Source organism: Glandiceps talaboti, chromosome 21 (assembly GCF_964340395.1).
Source record: "Glandiceps talaboti chromosome 21, keGlaTala1.1, whole genome shotgun sequence".
Taxonomy (NCBI): domain Eukaryota; kingdom Metazoa; phylum Hemichordata; class Enteropneusta; family Spengelidae; genus Glandiceps; species Glandiceps talaboti.
Genome location: NC_135569.1, coordinates 3015227 through 3037534, shown reverse-complemented (window position 1 = coordinate 3037534; position 22308 = coordinate 3015227). Strand labels below are relative to the sequence as shown.

Here is a 22308-nt window from a genome sequence, read left to right as displayed (position 1 = left end):
AGAAAGATGCCGACAACCAAAGTAGAGCTGATGATGATAACGATGTTATTGGTGATACAGAAATGGAGTACAATGTACAAACTGAGAATATACAAATCTTGAACCCCTCAGATACCGATGACGCCAAATTAATGTTTTGTGACGAAAGTAACACAGAGGAACAGACTCGGGAACTGTCTGATGATTGTGCACTTGTTACTGGTGGTAACAAGTATGTCAAGACTGAACAGGATGAGACCGAAGACAAAAGTGATCCCGGTACGTCGACCGTTGTACTAGCGAGTACTGTGCCTTTAGATACCAGTAAATCCAATTTATACCACTCGAAAGCAACAATACCGGATGAAAATACGGCAAATGTTATGAAAGTGAACACTACAGAAGTCCTACCTAAACCATCATCTTCGGATATTTGCTGCACTGCTGACGATCACAGCACCTCAAAGATGTGCCTCGTGTTATAACTTTTTTGTCTAAAAACAGAAATGAAAGAACAAAATGTAATCAATATCCATACAAATTGCTGTCAGTATTTGCTTGAAATTTTATGACCACGTACAAGTAGCATTATTATATATCGTACCTAAGTCTTTTATACTTCTTACCCATAATGACGATTGTTATCACATATGATCTCATGCCAGTCGATTTATTGGTATTGCATCTAACTCCCACCAAACAAATGCCACTGAAAATGACAACGACAATGATTTGTAAATTACTGTGGGTAGTGGATTAGCATATTAAGCATCTTACTAGCTACCAGGTGTTCGAGGTGGTAAAGTGAACATCTTTCATGGTAAATTACCCAAATACGTGTAGGACACAAGGTGGGCACCAACGATAATTTATTAAACGGGTTACAGTACTCAGGCACTTCATTTGTTTTAAGCATTGAGTTTTCGATCTGTCTTGGTCGACGATCCTCATCAGAATAACAACAAATTCCATAGTTACAGGTGGCCACTCGGTGTAACTATGGGATTTGTCATTTTGATTAGGATCGTCGTCCATGACGGATCGACAACTTAAAGCTTAATAACATTCAAATGCTTTTGCGTTATAATCCGTTTAAATCACTTGATCTACCAAGCTTATGAACATTTTAGTCCATACCTTATTACAGTGTTGCAACTTATGCGTTTGTCTAACTAAGAGGGCGCAATTCATGTTCATTTTAAAGTAAGATATTATCAAACTAACCAGCAAATGTACGTCAAAATAATGCTTATACAAAATCGATCACAAATGTTGTAAGACTAAAACTTTCACATGTCATTATACAAACAAATCAATGATCAACTGACTTTTTTATTTCATTTTTGACCTTTTAACCTATTACTGTCAAATTCAATTGCACATTATAGAAACATGGTAATGGCAAGTCACGCTCTAGTCAAGAAACCGAATAATGACAGCTGACGGCGGCTCGTTCCTTTGATTTGAAGCACTCTCTTTGTAGCTGCTACATAGAGTACAATCATAGATGTTTGCTTGCAGGTCAAGTTTTCAAACAGTCTAAACAAATTATGTTTTGTTTAGTTCGAGTAGTGAGGTGTGTTCTATATAACGTGTACATGTGAATTTTGCATCTCAATTCTGTAGTCTTGTTGAAGTCATATTTCACATTTAATAAAACATTCCTCACAGACAAAACCGTGTGTGTTTACTTTCTTGTTTTACAACTACATGGCTATATAGAACCTGATTGCATTTAAGTACATATCAATGTAATGGTTTCATTAGTTTATGTCAAGGACGTGATAATAATAACGTCACTGGAAGAGGCTTCATACAGGAAAGGCTGGCATACCCACAGAATGCTGACCTGTATCTTGTTATATTGCTTACTAAACTATTCTTAGAAGTCTTTGTGAAGTTAATGAGTTTATCCTGTGGTATGTCGCTGATGATTTATATACCACTGTTTCGATCTTTGTTAGCTTTATGTACACATCAGATTGAAAGTAGATGTAATTATAGAACTAAAGGTAAGTGTGATTAATTCTGAATGTTGGAATCATTTGTTAATTATGACCTATTTATAGAAAAATATTCCTCAAAATTGATCACTGATTGACTACAGGATATGTTTGAATATTAGCAATCGAGAAATATTTTCGAGCAATGCTAAGAACGTTGCTAACAGTCGCTATGCGATCACACCTTGAATCAAGGGGCTCATTTTATGATGATAATTGTATTAATATATATATATATATATATATATATATATATATATATATATATATATATATATATATATATATATATATATATATATATATATATCGCGCGTGTGTGTTTGCAAATTTAATATTATTTATATATCAAATCATTAAGATATTCACAAAGTCAACTATGTTTCGGTTGACAAGGCCTCAGATATAGTGGTCTGAGATAAAACAAAGCAATTATCAGCTTACGCCTAAGCTCTGAGTTCCACGTTGCATTGTCTGTTGGTTTCTGTCTGTTTACAAAATATTAACATATTGATCAGTTAGTCAGTTCAGTCATCCATCAGTATACCATAATCATAATGACTAAGTAAAACATATCACTGAAGATTCGTGTGCACTTTTATTGCTGACTGTGCGTGGGTGATACACATAATCTCAGTTTCAAAATGGACTTTCCACAGCTAAAAATAAACGACCCATGAAATGACATTCCAAATGTAGATAAGAACATACATATGAACTTAACTACTGGACTTAACGGGGAGATAGATGTTTGGTGTGCTATTATCAGTGATAAGTGATGTGAAAGCAATTGAATAGAATCCTACCACAAGCTGAGTTGTCTACAAAGCTATGGTTTGAATGACGTCACCAGGTAGGCAAAACAATAAAATTTGCAAGAAATGTAAAAAAGAGTGATGAATAATAGACAATACATAACTTATTAGATGAATTAAACCAATAAAAAATCATTAAGATACATATAAAACCATAGGTCTTTGCAATACTTTATGAGGCATCACTTTTACACAGAACATAAAAACGAAATGCAATCTAATAAAAATGAAAGTAAATGGAAGAGAAATAGCAGAGTAACTATACATTATACAAGGAAGTGTGTACCTCAACGATTATCCTAAAATAGACATTTCTATAAGAACGTTGGCATGAGGTGACTATTCTACTAACAAACTTTGACATTAGGTATACCAATTACACTTTGGATGAATCAATGACGCGAAGACCAAAATTCATCTATTTTGAATATTTAATGCATTTTTTACAATTGGAATAATGCACAATTCAGTATATATAATATATAATAATTCGATAGAAATATTTCCACTTAGCGAGTCTCAATTAGTATTATCTATTACTTAGAAATATTAACGACGTACAGACAAACCACGAAGGGAACCTAGTATTGGTTGAAAAATGCTGAACCCTCGAAGAAAGAGGTTGAGAGACTTGTGTATTGCATACATAATTAGGTAACGCACATTTGACCCCAACCAGATAACGTAAGTTCGTAACGTCTCCTTTGATTCAGACATACTCTTTATTCAATGAAACAAATCACGTGATACTAAAATCTCCATTTACCTCTATCCACAAAATGTTATCGGTTGACGTCGGTTGGCATTTGTGTTGGTGAGCGTGTGATTACATTCACCGTAATCACGATCACGTGACATTGCTTACTGTGCAAGGGCAACGTGTAGTGTGCTGAAGCCTAATTGTAGGTGATCAGGATTTTAGCTTCTGTACTTCAAGCGAACTATCTCACGATATTATCAACGTGAACTGGATAACATATAAACCCTTGTATCGGACAATAGAGTGACTTTCGTCGATTTGTTATCGCATGCAACTGACTACTCAAAGGAGAAAGCGTAAGTCAATAGCATACATTTCTCTTTTCAGCTTATAACGTCTATGTATCTCCCATACCTTCAAGCATTTAATCATACTGCATTTTCACTTGCGTTATACCTCTATCTAGGTAGCCATAAATGCCTTGCGTGCAAGGGTCGACATATATTTGATGACCACAATCAATCACTTTGCATCTATACATTTTACTCAATATGTGCAAATCATGTTTGCAACATCCATACTAAACTCTTCAAAACATTGACTTAGCTGTTTTCATATTGCCATGTGAATCAAAATGTACATACTCGTAGCGATTAGTAGACTGTATTAAAATGCATGATGCCAATACTGTAGTTGGACAACAGTTGAAATTTAGACTCGAAGCAGAGTAACTATAATAGGTAACATGCTATTAATTGATATCGATACAGAAACTTTTTGTTGGGCAGCTGGAGATATTTCATGCCGGGTCCCTCAAAGTTAGTATCTCTATTTTAGAATGACGCATTCCGGGGTATGTGGATTCAGTATAATCGTAACGACATTATTAATAAACAGCCATTTAACAATCTTGATATTTCAACCCAATGATAAACTAACGAGCAGAAGAGAAAAAGACTCAATTATCTTGGAAACCATTTGCTTTTTGAAATATTGGGCCAAGCAAGGTTGCCACTAATTATCTCAAATCTATGCTTGTTAGCCCATAAAAACGATTATGAAGGAAATGTGTTCTTCTATAACGAGTTTTGAGGGCATGTAGGCTCATTACTCTTTACATCGAATCGTAATTTGTCAACGTGTTAACAAACTTATCCACCATGATAACAGATTGTGCATAAAATGAGTGATAATAAACAAAAACGGTGTTGAATCACTTAGATTAAACTGACCTGACAAATCTTTATTTTGAAAACAGCTTTCATTATATAACCCTAAGGTGGAAGACGTGACTGAACGTCACCCTACAGGAAGCTCCTTTCAAACCGCCTATGTGTGTATACTAGTGGCTGAAGTGCTTTCCTTATCCATTGAACGACGTGAGTGGTCTTCAAACCCGAAAGCTGGTGTAAATTTGAACCAAACCATACACTTTGTTGTCTAGTCTACGATTTGTAAAATAATACAGCAAGAGTTTTAATCCACTGAAAATTAAGTCGAATGTCTACACACATTATATCAAATTTGACCTTGGCCTCAAACTTTATGTAGATTGGCATTGCCGATATCGATGCCATACATAATTTGGGGTATCATGTGTTACGGTAAAAAACCGTGAAAAAAATCCCACCTGTAAATACTTGTATTTGGGGTGTCTCTTCATTTAAGATATTAAACTTTCACTATGATACTGAGAAACTAAGAAGGTAAATTTAAAACCAAATTGGGCAATGTTGAAACTTGAAAAAGTGGCATTCTGTCAGTATTTTGCATTACAATTATGCACGTTTGTGCAGTATTGGACTTGAAAAAAGACATTTGTACGCTGCTGAGTAACACCGTGTAAATTGACAAAGAAATTGACATTACTACAATGTTTAACCTAGTTATTTCTGAGTTACAAAATGTATAAATTGGCAAAGAAATCTATAACACAATAATATCATGTATAACCAGGTCGTCGTCTATTCCATTTCATTCCGTTCACCTTCATTGTAAGCCTCTGCAGACACTAATGTTATTGTCATGCGTACTACAAACAGATGAATCCCATAAGTGACGTCAAGTGTTTGGAATGAAGAACATACTCCATGTATAGTTGGTCGCACACATTTACTTGGAGCCATAATTCTCTGTGCTAACATCTATATTTAGAATACATTTCCACTGCCACAGAAGCATGATACACCTGCTGTGTACTATCTAGTAAAGCTCTAACTTACAAATAAGATGACATTTTCTAGACACTAGGTCAATTGTGACGTACAGTCTACTTTGAGAAATAATGTTATTTTGCAAACATATTCACAAGGGAAATAGACTGGAAACTATAAGTGAGAGGTTTTCAGAAGAGTATGATGTCTGTTAATCATCTTAGCTATACTGAGCTCGGGGTGTAGGCAGGAGAGCAATAAACCTGTCACCTAGGGAGACCCTATATCCCAAATTCAACAGTTGGATAATGCAAATATAATCCTTGATGCCCTTATAGCTGTTATTTTTCGCTGTTTTTGTTATTTTGTTGGAAAGAGTATAAACCTTTACTAGCAATTGTTTATTGTATGCCCATGTGTAAACAGTCTAAATAAACAAACATAAGATCAGTCCATTATAAGCAGTTTGTGAATTTGTTCTGATGTCAATTTAGTCTGATTACGAAATCATGTGAAAGTGCAGCTACATGTATACGTCATAAGTAAGAATAAAACTCGCGAAAAGCAAGGCTCCACTTACAGTTACTGTGGTTTTAATTATACCCACACATTTATACGTATGTACATGACAGTGGTTCCAAGTTCCAATTCTGATAAAGGTTTTATGAATTAGTAACTGTTTCCAAGAGAAGTGAAAGATGTCAAAATTAATATAATTGAAACCAAAAGAAAGACTATAGTATTCTTTGAAACCATTAATATATTAAATTGCAGATAATTTATCGACGAACCTACAATTTTGTCATTACATGATTGTATATTTTGACGACATCTGCACATACACAACTATACCAACCAGGTACTGAAACTGTATTCTTTGTACGTCACATAGTACTACAAATCCTAGACCTTGATTAGATCCAGTCAGAAGTCAGTCTAAGATAACTATAATGTTATAATTTTATGAGAAAAATAATATAGCTAGACATATATAATGATCATCGAAATATGTTACAGTATCTATAATAGCATTTTATGATTGAATGTGTATAAGAAATGTGGCGTGATTAGAAGATATATGTATGTTATCAATTTATTTACATAACCCATTATTACGGTGGCCCACAGACGACAGAGGAACAATATATTTGTGGAAGAAATAATTGATGTTTTGAGAGCAAAATATTTAAAGTATTGTCCCTCTGTCGTCTGTGGGCCACCGTAAATAATTATACTAGTCGAACAAGGCAGGGTAATCGATCATTGTAGTGCAATCAAATAAATGCTTGTCAAAAATACTTTAGTTATAATGTATGGCACACATAATCTAGTTATGGTTTACGACTATACAGTGACACCTTATGCATCATTTCTTTGACAGCAATTGTTTGCATGAAATATCATCAACTGGTAACACATTTTGTTTAAACAATCCATCCAGTTCAATTCACCCTATGAATTATTTATCTAGTGATTATACGTATTATATGCTGCTGTGGCACCATTCATGTCTACCTTAAGCTTTCTAAACTCAAAGATACCATTGTGGTGAAGGTTATAACATCTGACTTAACCCCTTGAGGTAGCAAAAAGATTGTATTTGTTGCAGCAATTCAAAGACTGTAATATTCCATGAATACCTAGAAGAAGCATATGCGATTGGATTGAAGATTTAGATGTTTTGATGTTAAGAATTCATAGTTATCTTTTACCTGTGCAAGTCATATCCCTAAATGACGTCACATTCTATTAGGTTCTCTAGTACAGTATCTATGTTGTATATATATTCACGTAATAGTGACGTATATTTCACATAATATATTCATTGAAGATGCGCCACACAGTTTAAGTAACACAGAATAGAAGATGTTGTTGTTGTTGTTGTTGTTGTTGTTGTTGTTGTTGTTGTTGTTGTTGTTGTTGTTGTGCAAATAAACAATGTGTCAATTCGATATTTTATTTCATTTATGAAACATGGCTACAATAACAATTTGAAAAAAATCAGTCTGGAAATAAAATTGGCAATGCAAAGATCTATCAATTATCAGATAACAAAGAAGAAAGGCAACAATGTAAATGAAAGGTACTGTGTTGTTACTTTAGGTAATAAACACATCCATCGTCATCAATTATAAAGATGGTGATTACTTTAAGCCATTGCTTTTTCTCATTTTTATTTGCAGCAAAATGAGAAACACGTCCAGAAGAAGTACGCATGATCAATTATCGTATTAATCAATATGCCTCGTAAATTGGCAAATGATAAATTAAGTCGTTATTAAATTTATGACCCCTCTCATCTGGTACACGTCGTGTTTAATAACAGACATTCAAATACCTCATTAAGGTGTCATTTTACAGACATGGTTGAGGTTCTTTAGTTAATTGAGTGTGAACCTTCACAGTTGATGAGGTCTTCATTTTATTACCAACACTAAGTAATGTGCTTTCCATTTCCACAGTTGCACGTCAGTTACTATTTTAGAGATTGGCTTGTCTATGAAAATGGATAGTATTTTCTAACAATTGCTTGAGATAAGGATTATGGTCCAGACAGAAGTGAATATCACCATCTTTAAAAGCAAATAACAGGCAAGACAGAAATGCACAGGAAAATACACTCAACAACAACAGCAGGTAGGCAGGCAAGCAGGCAAACAAGCAGGCAGGCAGACAGACAGACAGAAAGACAGACAGACAGACAGACAGACAGACAGACAGACAGACAGACAGACAGACAGACAGACAGACAGAACGATACATATACTCACATATACATTCTATAAAATATACTGTGAATTTGTTTGTTTTATGTATTTGTCTGCCCTGTATTTCTATCTCTCATTGCCACATTTGTTATCGTTAGGTCCGTTTATTTTATTATTTCCTAAGGACCAAACCTGCCAATAATATTCCGTTATAAATATTACACATAATTGATCAATATGGACGTCTGTATGGAGAGTCGAAAAATACTTCATTGAGGAGATATAATTGACTAGAAATAACTGACGTCATTGACATATTCGTAGTTAGCAAATATTCAAAGAGAGATATTCATACTTAGAGTGCAATGTACGTGTTGTATTGCTTCGTTCTGTTCAAACTACATTATCCGTTTTTCCAGGCCATTTCTTGTTACTTATCAGATACTATTAAAAAAGAAGTACCATTGAAAACCTATTCACTTCCTAATTTATTTATTTTTTAAAACCTACCACCACATTTTAACAGCTTTGAAAAATTGTTCTCATATAACACCCCTCGATTCATGCAAGCTTTAACAAGCCTGTGTAAAAAGATAATGCAGGCTCATTTCACGGTCTATATATAGCCATTGATATACAACTGTCAGCAGTTGACTACGTTCATTATTAACTGGCATTGAAAGCAGTTATATTTTTTTTAAATATTAGTGTGCTACTGGAAAAATATGATGGATTTAGGCGTCAAGTAACTTGTTATTCTATTCGAACTTGGCTATTATATATTGCTAAGCGCTTTTTCGCATTTCTGGTATTGAATGACATTTTGGTGATTTCTGTCTTTGTCAAATTGTCAACCTAACATATCCACTTCATCTTTGTAATATGACTTTCAACAATAAAACCTTTGAAATAAAAAACTAATAAAAAATAACAAATGGCTCATTGTTACAAAGTAGTTTAGTTTGAACATATGTTTAGCATTCACTTATGCACACTGTCTGAAATGTACTGTTGTTGCAGTGGTGTAATTTCCTCATTGTATCGCCAGTCGTTGGTGTTTATGTAGTGCACGTCAAATTTTGTATACGAACATGGGAACAGCTGTCATCTTAAGACATGAATATTGCATCGAGAGTTTATTAGACAATCCTTAAGAGTCCCTTGTTGTTTTCTGGACAGTACCTCATGGATTTGCAAACTAATGAAAGTTCTTAGTGCGGTGTCTTAAAGTCTACATATATAATCACAATATAATCGGGAGCGTGTCTGCGTACGTTTTTGTGTCAAAAGTGACAACTATCATATCTAATCGGATTTTAAATTGTCAGTCTCCTTCGAAGAATCAAGCCATGTATACGATGATTGGACAGAAAAGAATTTCCCCACCATACAAAGGTTTATATTTCAAAATCTGTATGTATGCAAATTACCTCATTAATATTATATTTTGGTCACATCTTCCTCAACAAATTAGACAGGGAAAGGTTAAAACAACTCGGGTAGCTTTAGAGTCACATTACAACAATTCTTATATATCACCATTCACCATGAGATCTCATGTAGTAGCAGACAGAGGTCTAATGTGGTAGCAGACGTTTGATCACAAATGAAAGAAACTATTGAAGCCGCCTTCATTTCTCATAAGACATGAACAAGTAAATTAGTTTAAGCACACGTTTCGTGATATGACTGATAAACATGCACTTTGAATAGGAGCACCTTTGAGGTTAGATTGATACACATGTAGACTAATAATATGACATTGTATTTTACTCTATTCCCATTCAACAAAATCCAGCTAAGCTCTAGGCTTGTTACGCCTTCATTGAACTGTGTAATTATTATTCTCGATACACAGCCTACCAGCTAAATGGATAGGAGTTATTTTTTTGTGTAAAAATAGCGAAAGGTATGTTGATTCAAAAGAACATGGCATGGAAACTGTTGTACGTCACAGCAGAATTCTGAATGCAATGATTACAATACCCTAGGCATTGTAGTGGTTATTACGCTATGTATTGTAGTTATTACCCTAGGATGTTATTACCCTATGTATTGTAATAGGTGTTACCTAGGTATTGTGATTATTACTCTATGTGTTGTAGTAGTTATTATCCTAGGTGGTTATTACCCTATGTATTATGGTTATTACCCTATGTAATAACATTTGCTATGGTTGCTACACTAGGTATTGTGGTTAATACCCTATGTATTGTGGTTATTACCCTAGGTGGTTATTACTCTATGTAATAACATTTGTCATGGTTGCTACACTAGGTATTGTGATTATTACCCTTGGTGCTGTGGTCATTAACCTATGTATTGTGATTATTGCCCAAACTATAGCGGTTATTACCCTAGATATTCTGTTCAGTGAACACTACTGCAAATGGCTGCTTAGATTTATATTTTGTTGCAGTTACAGAGCCATAGTTTTCAGCTTTACATGTATACTAAAATTGTTTTACTAAACAGTTCACGAATATCCGATATAATATAAGACATTGCTCAACTTCTATTAACTTCTTGCTGTGCATGAGTCACTTCCATGCCTTCAATTTCCATTTGATGCAGTATTACTTTCAAGCAAATTAATGCCAAAAATGACATCACATTTCCTATATGAAATTTATAGTCACAAATGCAATGAATATATTTTATATACCCGGATCATGTTATTAACAATATATCGGATGCAGGCAAATCATGAATAGCAACTCATACTGAGAGAATTCTACGTGTTATGAAATATGTTCATTGAATCCAATATTGATAGATTTCTCCAGTAATTTAATCGCTTGTATCAACAAATGGAAATATTGTGGTGTATGTTATATTAAACTAGGGGGTTTTGCCAAGTATTAAGATATCATTTGAATTATGGATGACATTGGTATAAATTAATAATGATGTTTCAGACCCTAGTTAGCTATTAGGCATATGTAAACATTCATCAAGAAAACAAAGCATGAACGTTGGTGTCAATATAAATTATTGTGATTATTATTATTATTATTATTAAAAGCGTTATTAAAGGATACGATATACAAAAACACAGACTCTAAAAACTCCTTAAAAAGGGTAAAAATTACAACATATCTAGTGTACAAAAAGATGTGTCTGCCGTGTGTAGCCTGACGCGTGTGTAATATTAAATATAGGTGATTTACTGAATAAATATAACCATGACAATTTTGCAATCTGTTATATCTGGCAAACTTATACTCGAGTAGCTGACGTTTTCTGAGCTCGAGGTTGCTATAGAATCAGTTTATGTCTGAAGTACATTGCTTGCACTGCAGGTCACGGCCCTCGCATTCACCACTAAAAAGAGACACATATGGCATCTGTTTATGAAAACGATTTTATCGAGTCTGCATGTAAATATAGGGACTAATTAAAACATGCCCCGTACACACTGTTACCATTTATCATTCGCCTACGTCATCACGAAATAACACATATAGTCAAGGTTGATGACGTCACAATTGCCCAAGGTGAAAAGTGCACCCAATATATAGACAAACGTTGTTTTTCACGGTTTTTGTTCTTTGTTGTTGGTTTATTTAAGCTATAATTTGTTTAGTCGTTTAGTCGGTATATTCCCGGGTTAATGGTACCAGATAATACAGCTTGTACGCCCAAACTGAAAATGGTTGATAACGTATAACATTTACAACTAAAATATAAATAGACACTTTGATGATAAAACTTAATTCTACTTAAATCTGTAGACATAACATTGCATGTATAAAACAACAAAGAGGTTGAGTTTGGTACAAAACCTTAATGTAGTTGATAAAGGTTAAGAAACGATAAACAACTCCTTTTAAAGGGTTGTTGAAAAAAAATCGCATTGTGTTAATGTTTGTGGCCTTGGATAGAGCGAAAGCTATACATTTTCGGACGTATATAGGAAATGTGTGTTTGTGTTAGTGAATGCGTTAAACTAAACGACAGTCGACTTATTATAACAAATTTGGAAAATGCAATGAAACTCAGATTAGGTTTGCTGTAGTTAGAGGCAAGTTGTTTCATCACTAACCCAACGATTACCCTTTGTGTAGTAAGAATATTCAATTGTAATGTGTACATTTGCTGTCACCACAGTTAATACTATCTTACGACTAAAACCCTATATTAGTATATAAAGATGGATAAAAGTGTACAATGTTTTTATGTCATCATAATGTTATGCAAAAATCAAGTGCAACACCCTATCCAAACAAACCTATTGATCAGTTTTAGTATTGCCAATGCTAAATTGTCCCATAGTGTCATTGGGTATACAACATATATATCCTCTTCAACATTATCCAATGACGTACCAAAGTCGTCCCTTTACCCGTAATTTGTAGACCTATTCTATCACAAAGTACACCTCTGTGAGATGCGTATATAAAAAACAGTTGCTGAATAACAAAAATATGATTTCTATAGACTTTATTTTGTGACATTTGAAATAAAATTGCGAAGTGGTGATAAAACACGTCGTTATACATGTTGTAATGTTAAATTACCAGGTATCAAGACGCCTGAAAACAGCTTCGTACGTGCAAAACCTTACAAATAAACATGAATATAGTGTAAGATAGCTTATAAAGACTACAATTTGGTAGTCTTATCAGAAAAAGATTAAAGCGCACTTGTATTTATCCACTTTGAAACGAACGAACGTAAAATTGTATGACTGGAACCCTTGCAAATGTTCTGCACCTCTCTTGTAAATGAAAATTTAATAGCAACGAAAAGTTCAATCGATTGCGAATGAATAGAAAGTAAGTTATAAAATGAATGCTACACTTCTAAGGTTAATGTAAAATGGAGTTAATGTACAGTGACAAATACATCTACTGAATTCTTCCTGAATAGACATTTACAATTATAATGAAACTCTCGTCTTTCCAAATGTATATCGATTGTAATTTATTCATATATCATAGTGTTACTTTAAAATTGTGCTGAAACATTACCTAGCATTATTCAAATACGTACATAAGAAAAAAAGAATTATAGTACATTCTTTATGGTATTATTTGCACACAGTAATCACCCATTTTAAAGTACTAAAAGGTTCCTTTTCCCGCATCTACCGCTTCCATTTACGTGATTTTGCCAATCGATGAAATGCATGTATTTCTATGGAATCCTGAGTTGGTCCTAAGGCTTGTGGACAATACAATTCCCACTATGGTTCACTTTTAAATTGCTTTAAACTTTCATTTAAGCTGTGCAAATACTCACATGTGTATACTCTGGGTGGCATAGAAATACTTCAGTTTGAATTGTTGCAAATACCAGTGGACATTATGAGTAAGGTAATAGTGATTTAGTCGTCGCCAGTAGAGGACTAATTGCGCGGCTTGTTGATAAAAGGACGAACTAGTGACCGCAGAAGATCAATATTCTGCAGGTTTGTAGGTCTAACGAATATTATTCGTATTAACTTGATTTAAATCACAATTTACTAATCAACGAAAAATTAAAGAAGTACATTGGAGAATAACTCAGAAAAGAACATTCGTCTGGTTATAAGACACGTGTTCCATTTGATCATGTGTACTTGTAAACATCAATAGAACAAAGATAATTGTTCAGATATACCTTCTGCAATATAGTCTGCCAAGGTTTTGATCATATAATATTGTCTGTTACTAACAGTTCTATATTCTCTAAAAAATATATAACTAAATATTTTGAAACATTTCAAACAATAACGCAATCTGTTGCAATCAATGATTAGGTGAAATTCAATATTTGTTGTTTGTACTTTAATTGACAGCAAAAGACATGAGCAACTCTGACAGATGTCAGGATTTGCCCAAATAGTAATGCGTAATGATATGATAGACAGAAGACTAGATTTCTGTATTGTCTACCTACAAATGACATTCTTTGTCATTATAAGAGTGTCGTCAGCCACCTTTTCTCCTTGGGGTTTCACATTCATAATTATCATAATCAAAAAAATTGTCGCTCGATTTTAGAGTGCCAAAGACACACGACAATCTTACATTGATTAGCATGTCACTTTTATGTCGTTAAGTATGGAACATTACATATCGTAAACTACATAAGATTATCTCTAACATCTGTCGAAGTCTAGATGTCCATATTTTCTGCTGTCAACAAAGTTTATGAACATTAATTAATAAATGAATTTTGTTTAATTAAAATGCTACATTGATATGGCATAGAGCATTACTTCATAAATTAATTATATTGTATACATTAGTAGTTACGTCAACGTTATCTCCATTATATGTATATCTTGAGCACTATCATATTGGAGTTATCATGTTATGATTTTGACTTTCGATTGAAAATGTGAAATTTCAAAAAATAAGCCCTAAATTTAGCATTTTATTATTACTACGTGAATTATATTTTTGATTGATGTGGAACCATGATATTAGTAGTGTAGAATCTCTGTAAAGATATGTTAGTCATAAAATGTGACAATATTACAAATATTGCTTATATTGAATTTATTCGACGCTGCACATAAAATAGTATTATTCAAAAATTCTATAAAAAATGACGTAATGAAATATGTATTACACTATCTGTTTCAGATAGTTTGCCACACAGGTTTATTGAAGCCTTAGGGCACTGCCTTGTAATGAATAGATAACATTCATCGAGTGTGTGACACGAAGACCATGCATTGTGTGTACCTGTATAGTGCTGCTTTATCATATATTGGATAGTTAACACTTCTTTAGCATAATTACCCTTTTGACCATTTATTTGGTATTAATGAATATATATTAAGTATAATTAAGATATATTACGAGGTATATTACCCATTCCACATCTTCATCATGAAATCATTACCCACTCCGACATGTACGTGCAGCATAACTTTATTTGTAAGCATAGAATGACCCTAGAGGATGTCTGCAAGGCTTCTAAGCAAGTAATTAGTTTCCCGGTAGGTAGTAGAGATAGCCGTAAATGGAAAAGTGTTATGTCCAGCGAAGTCCATTAATAGATTTTTGTTAGACAGAATACACCTCAAAGGACAGATCTCAGAATCACCTTGGCGATATGAATGGGTTGTGGACGTATCAAGGGAATTATAGATGTTTGGACGTGTTTTATATAGTTCAATCACGTTGCCATTGCATACATATGGAAAGCCTAATTAGTAATACACGTATTTGGCCAAGTGTGAAGACTAACTAGTTTAGATATTACTTCACGCATCAAGTTATACATAGGTGTAATTTTGCTCCTAAGTAGTTACTGTCACCACATTCACCCATACATGAAAAGAATTTCTGATTTTCTCGTTAGCTTCTCAGTATATAGGTTTATTGCACGACACTTATTTACTCGATCATATTCGTTCTTGCCAAGAACCGAATGGAAGTATACTGTATACCTCTATGATATGATGCCCAGCTATCGTCGAGCCATGCACCTTAGAATGTACATTCACTCCAGGGTCTATAGTCTAGTATACGTGTGTTAACGGATAATACCTCTGATGTCTCATGGGTAAATTAAAGTCAATTGTAGGAAATTGTCTAGGGTAGCTGGGAAATATTCAAAGACAATGAAGTTTAGGTGTCGTTATGTGACTAGAAAGGTAATACCAGTATTGGGACAACTATATCATGTAACACCCTTTCCAGCACGAGGTACATCTATATGTCCATCTAAATACATTATGATGTATTGAATTTACAATATAGATTGTCATTTTAAGCCCCACAGTCAGAGATACACGTTTCTGTTTGACACTGTACTGACGGTGCATCCATCCTGTCAAAGTACAGTTCTGTTTCTAGTATAACTCGTCATCATAATGCTAGGAACATATTGGTTGTCAAGTTATATTAATGTATAATCTTCCTCAGGGTAAATGACCCGTTGTCCCTTGACAGATGTTGACTAGGAAACAATATCTCTCTGAGCTGTCACATTTTGTTACGATGATAAGATTTACTGCAAAGAATGCTAACAGTAAACTAAAACAGTCAGTAGGACAGTGCACGGAAGCTGAGTTTGTTGATCATGGTTAGTCATATTCCAAATATTCATTATAAGATAGATTCAATTAATTACTTTATAATAACTTAATCAACACAATAGACAAACTGACAATCAAAGCTGAATATATTAAGTCATACAGTTTAAGAAGCATTGCTTCTTATAATTCGTAAATTTGAATTTTGTCTTTCTTGTATTTATTTATTTATTTATTTATTCAATCATTTATCTATTTATTTATTTGTTTGTTTGTTTGTTTGTTTGTTTGTTTGTTTGTTTGTTTGTTTGTTTGTTTGTTTGTTTGTGCATTTATTATTACTCTTCATCACATGTTTTACATGAAATTGCACTAACAGTAAGGAAAACATGATGACAAGTACTATACATCAAAACAGACCATACAAATAAAAAAACACATCAGTAATTGGCAAACACTAATATATCGAAAGAATATAAATGGCAGCCTGTGAAAGGAATGAACAAAGAGATGCATGCACCTCTACGTGTTTCTAGTCTACAGAATTGTCTTTTTTTTAATGATACAGAATCCGACAATTGAGTATTGAGGCGCTTCTTGGGACACAAAACACTTTAATTTGAATTCTTTCTCTAAAAAGACTGAATGAAGACAATGCTGACAAACTAATGAATATTTTCTATTTTAAGTCCCGTTTCTAATCACATTTAATATTCTTCTTAACCTTTCCCAGTACACTAAATGGACTGTGTATTAATGTCTGCGTCTGATTAGTTGTCAGTTTTACCATGCACACTGCTGAAATATTACTTTGTTTAAATTAAATATAAAAATATTATACGAGCATAGGCTGGTTAATACATAATAACATACAAGGATAGTATGATTACTACATAAATATACAAGGGTATAAAGGTTAATACATAAATACCGTGCAGGGATGGATGGTTAATACGTAATGCACAAATAACATATAAAAATAGTTACAAGAATATAACAAGACTTAGCCGATAAAAATATCCTGTAACTAACTTACGAGTTCAATTTCAGTTCTCATATTATGGTTTACAATTACTGTTGGGTTTGAAGTTTGCTATTTCTGTGCTCCAAGTGGAAGTAATCGTGTACATATGATAAATGAGTAAAGGATTAATTGTTTTGCTAGCTTGTCGGTGTGTGCAATATCTGATGTATGTACTACAGCAATGCATAGCACGCCTAGCGTGTGAACATATCCACTTCTATGTGTCTCACCATAGGCGTGAGAAAGGGTATATTTTGAGTACGTCATTATTGTTCTTGAAATGTTGTTTGAGATTATCCCAATGAGATAATCTTATACTTTACATGTACTACAGATTTTATACAGCTTTTCATCAGACAAATTACGACTGCCTGATTTGATCTCCTTCTGTCCGGCGGATGTATATGGTAAATAGGAAATACATGTCATGGTAACATAACAAGAGGAAATAAGTAAAAGAAAGAAGGTTGTTTTGTAACACTTCAAAGAATACAGAAATGTCCTTCAGATTGCTTAGTCACACCGAAAATAGCCCCAATGTCACATTCCACTCCTAGGAGATCACCTTATACAAAATGTAGTCCCAAAGCCTTTGCATTAAAGTTATTGATAATTTGCTTGCCTCAAGGATATTTTGATGATTAAATTGACGTTGGCGTCAAACTTGAAAATGTCATCTGTTTTATCAGGAAATGGCCTAAAAACGTTTATCAACTAACATATAGATCTAGTCCCATGACACTTGTTACAACACCTTTATGATAATTACAAATTCCAAAGTGATGACATACTATTCTCGTTACATGCAGTTCAGAGATTATTATCTGTTAAAGTAACCTTAAATTAAAGGATGTCCAACCTTTAATCCCACAACCACTTTTGGTCGCACGAGATCAAATTTGCCTCTTTTTTATACTAAACTAGGGAGTATCTTTACATTGCCACCCATACATTGTTGTCCTGTGTTTCCAATCGTGGCGTTGGTAAGTAGATAACCATTTGTTTAGATTCGTGATACCTGAACATTTCTGAAATTCGAATTCTGAGTTTAGTGATCACACAGATTCAGATGTTTAAGTGAGATGAGAGGTACACTGGCAATGACAAAACGCAAATAGGCGTGTTGAAATTGAGATGGGATTTGGCTGAACTGTCTACAGCATTATCCAAACAATTTGTAGTGTTTATGATTTTTGTTTAAGAAGGTTAATCAACCACACAACAAACATTCAGCAATTTACTTTTACATTATATTGAATTTCAAATCGTAAACATGGTAATTGTGCTGTTGAGAAAGGAAACCACTAACAATCATATGCCATACGAAGCAAGTACGAGACGAAAATGGGCAGTTAGACATACACAGAATTAGTGGTAAAGTACATGTATATATAATTAGTTAGGGAGAAACATAAGGATAAAAATAGACAAAGGTACATTAAAATAGACACACACACACACACATACATACATACATACATACATACATACATACATACATACATACATACATACATACATACACGCTCATACATACATACATACATACATACATACATACATACATACATACCTCCAGGCACTATTATATTCATTGTTGAACCCAAATTCAAATTAAAATAGCGTGGACGACTAAATATTTTGACATAAATTTATTTTGTTTTGATTAGGTTCTGTAGACTTTCTGTTTATTTCCCTTTTCTTGAATAATTAAATGATATTTTATGAGACACAAAACATAGGAAATTCATACGTTATTTACAGTAAATCTCTGCTCCTAGTATTACTTTACAGACAGACAGTTTGTCATTTATTAAATGTTAAAATGTTTCCACTTGCCAACATCACCAATAATATAACCGAATACAACAATGTCTCCTTAAAAAAGCATTGCACAAGACGACTTAAGCTTCTTACTAAGCATTTGCCATGGTGACTGTAGAACTTTGAATATAACCAAAGAATTAAAGCCAATATAACTCATTTTATTTTCACCAAAAAGAATGACAGAACTTAGACTGGGAAAGTGCACATGACAAAAAATATAATTTAGTATTGCATGGTCACCCTCCCTGGTGAGGGCCATGGAAATAGTTCAGTGGAACTAGTCTTAATCCAATGGCCCAGACACACAACATATAAACTACAAAACAGAAAATAAAAATAAAACAAAAACATCTGAAAACAAGTTTTCTGTAAGAAATATATACACTAAGTTACATACAAAACAAACAAGCCCTTAGGTCTTAGATACGATGTGATTTCTTAGTTCTTTGAATGATTTTCTTGAATTTATACATTTGAGGGATGGCGGTAATGAGTTCATTGATGCTCTGCAATTGCAATGTATTTATCAGAATGTCTCAATGGCCGGCACAGGGAATAGAATCTTAATCCCAATGTGTTTTGTGAATAGAGGAAATAACATACAACGTCTGACTTTATAATAGTGAAACCTTAGTTCTGATTTACAATTTTACGATGTGGCCATTTTATATGAGAAAATATATAGAAATATATTTCATGCTTACATATACAGGTGTGTGTGACACTTTTATCCAATTTTTATGTAGTTATACATAATACAAACAGACAGAGAAAGGGACACTGAAAGGCAAGAGAGCACAAAACAGAGAAAGCGAAAAGAAATAGTACAAATTACTGTAATCTTACTGGTAGTACACAGAGTGGAAAGAAAATAACGATCGGTTTCAAATCACATGATTATACGAGGTAAATTGAGCCACCTATGGTCAATAGTTTAAATGTGGAAGCTTATATTACTGTTTCAGTATAAATAAAAAGATAAGAACTCTTTCAGAGATGATTATCAGCACAACTGAACTGGTAAGGTTCAGTAGCGCTAGAGGCGTAATCTTAAGACTTGTACTAAAGTGAAAGTTAAAAAAGTCCTGCTTGTGTTTCATACTTTGTGTGAAACCATTTTGCTTGGATACTGAAATTAAAGAAAGTGCTTGTTTACGATTTCACTGTGATTCCAAGGCAGCATGATGTTCCTGCATGTTACACCTCTTAATGACTTTATCTTCACTTCCAGTTCCTGGCTGCCATTCGTCATCAACGTTCGCCATGACCATGATAACAAGACGTTTCAATGAAGTAACTATGGTAGCGAAGACTGTTCAGGTCGAAGAAAATGAAACTCTGACAGGCAGTGAATCTGTCCTAAATGTGACAGAAGACGAACTGAAATATTTCCTTTATTCCAAAGAAAGTATAATAATTGTAACCATAGTGATGCCAATTATCTTCGCTGTTGGATTTCTTGGTAATATGATAACTGTCATAGTTCTTCTTCGTCGTCGCAAAATGAGAACTATAACTAATTATTTTCTTGTGAATCTAGCCATTGTGGATACAATATTTCTGCTGTCAGTTGTGCCACCAAAATTTATCCTTTATATGACTGCCGACAACATACCTGTAAGGGATGATTTTACCCCCATTGGAAACGCCGGCTGCAAAATATTTTACTATCTCCCGCGAATGATGCAAAATCTATCGTGCTTCTTAATTTTTGTGTTTACCTTGGAGAGATATTTTGCCGTGTGTTGGCCAATGAGAATGCGGACGTATCATTCATATTCTAAAGCTGTGAAAATAACCCTAGTCCTGTGGATATTAACGTCTATTTATTCGTTGCCATATCTGTATTTACCAGAAGTACGGACGTGGACGGTCCGGTGGCCTGATTCCCATAAGGACTCTCTTCCGGAAGTCATTTCATTCTGTTTTAATTGTCCGCCTGAAGGCTGGAAATGCGACATTTTCAATAACTACGGTAAATTTGACGATATATTATTCCTGTGTATGATACCTGTGTTCGTATTACTTTATTGTCACATGCTTGTTAAAATTAGAGCAGCTGAAGTTCGATTTGAGAGGGCAGAAAATGGACACAGAACATGTGACAAATATCCAGAAAAAGCCAGAAGAAAGCTTGTAGTGATGCTAGCAGTAACTGTTCTGGTATACCTTATTTGTGTTGGACCATTCAGAACGATAGATTTACTAAATCTCTACAATGTTGTTATTCCAGATGCATGCTACAAAGTAGCTCTGGATATCAGTCGTATGATGTTATATCTCAATTCTGTTATAAATCCGATAATATATAATGTATTCAATAATAACATGAGAGCGGCGTACGTCAGTTTAGTCAAATGCAGCTAATAGGGAACTTCCAAACCCGCCATGTTGAATGTTGCATCATGGGAAATGTGATAATAAATGCTAATGAATCGGTAGGGTAAACAATACTGTTACATTGTTTGCAACCACGAATGATCAATTCATAGTTACCCTGACAATTGTAGGAGGGTTTTTTTATTGGTAGCTCTATATTAGGTATTACAATAACCACAGATAATCCCATATAGTCTGGATTGCAAGTTCCCTATTCTATACAGATATCAATATTATAATTATGTTATCACATTTACTAACATAGCCTGTTACATACTTGATGCTTCAACAGAACCTTAGCCGTGTGCTACTGTCATTGAATCGTCTCTTGCATATCAATTAGTGTACCAATTAGTGAAATAAATGGAGATTGAATTCTTACTTTAACTAACTGTAATTTTACAGGACACATGTCCACACTTAAATATTGTTATTGCCGAGGTAAGTTTTATATAAACACAGGAGTATGAGTACTGTACATGAACTATTGAAACTATCAAAGACTTATTCTGAGAATTGTTTGAATTTGCATAATTTCTTACACAAGTGGGCCAAGTACGTCAATTGGGGGGTAATTAACAACTTATAATTACTATCACGAAACCTGAGACATACAACACATTGTCTGCTTTCGTCAAAAATCGTACTGGCACAGGTACACGATATTTTATCGTCTGCCTCAACAACAATCTTCACATCATTGCTACATTTCATCACCTTGCTCAAAATATAGACCTAATAGATG

At 33.8% G+C, this 22308-nt stretch overlaps 1 protein-coding gene across 1 annotated transcript; it reads left to right on the top strand.

The window, feature by feature from the left end:
- Positions 1 to 20447: 20447 nt before the first annotated feature.
- Positions 20448 to 21551, top strand: LOC144451710 (allatostatin-A receptor-like). Its single transcript, XM_078142614.1, has 2 exons — positions 20448 to 20749; positions 21239 to 21551. Exons 1-2 carry the CDS (start codon positions 20448 to 20450, stop codon positions 21549 to 21551), a joined length of 615 nt encoding a protein of 204 aa, XP_077998740.1.
- Positions 21552 to 22308: the final 757 nt, after the last annotated feature.

Excerpts from the sequence above, each read along its gene's own strand:
- LOC144451710 (XM_078142614.1), top strand. The coding sequence starts at position 20,448 with ATGACCATGATAACAAGACGTTTCAATGAAGTAACTATGGTAGCGAAG. Across the intron at positions 20,750-21,238 it reads GTGGATACAATATTTCTGCT|AGCAGCTGAAGTTCGATTTG; the intron begins GTCAGTTGTGCC and ends TGTTAAAATTAG.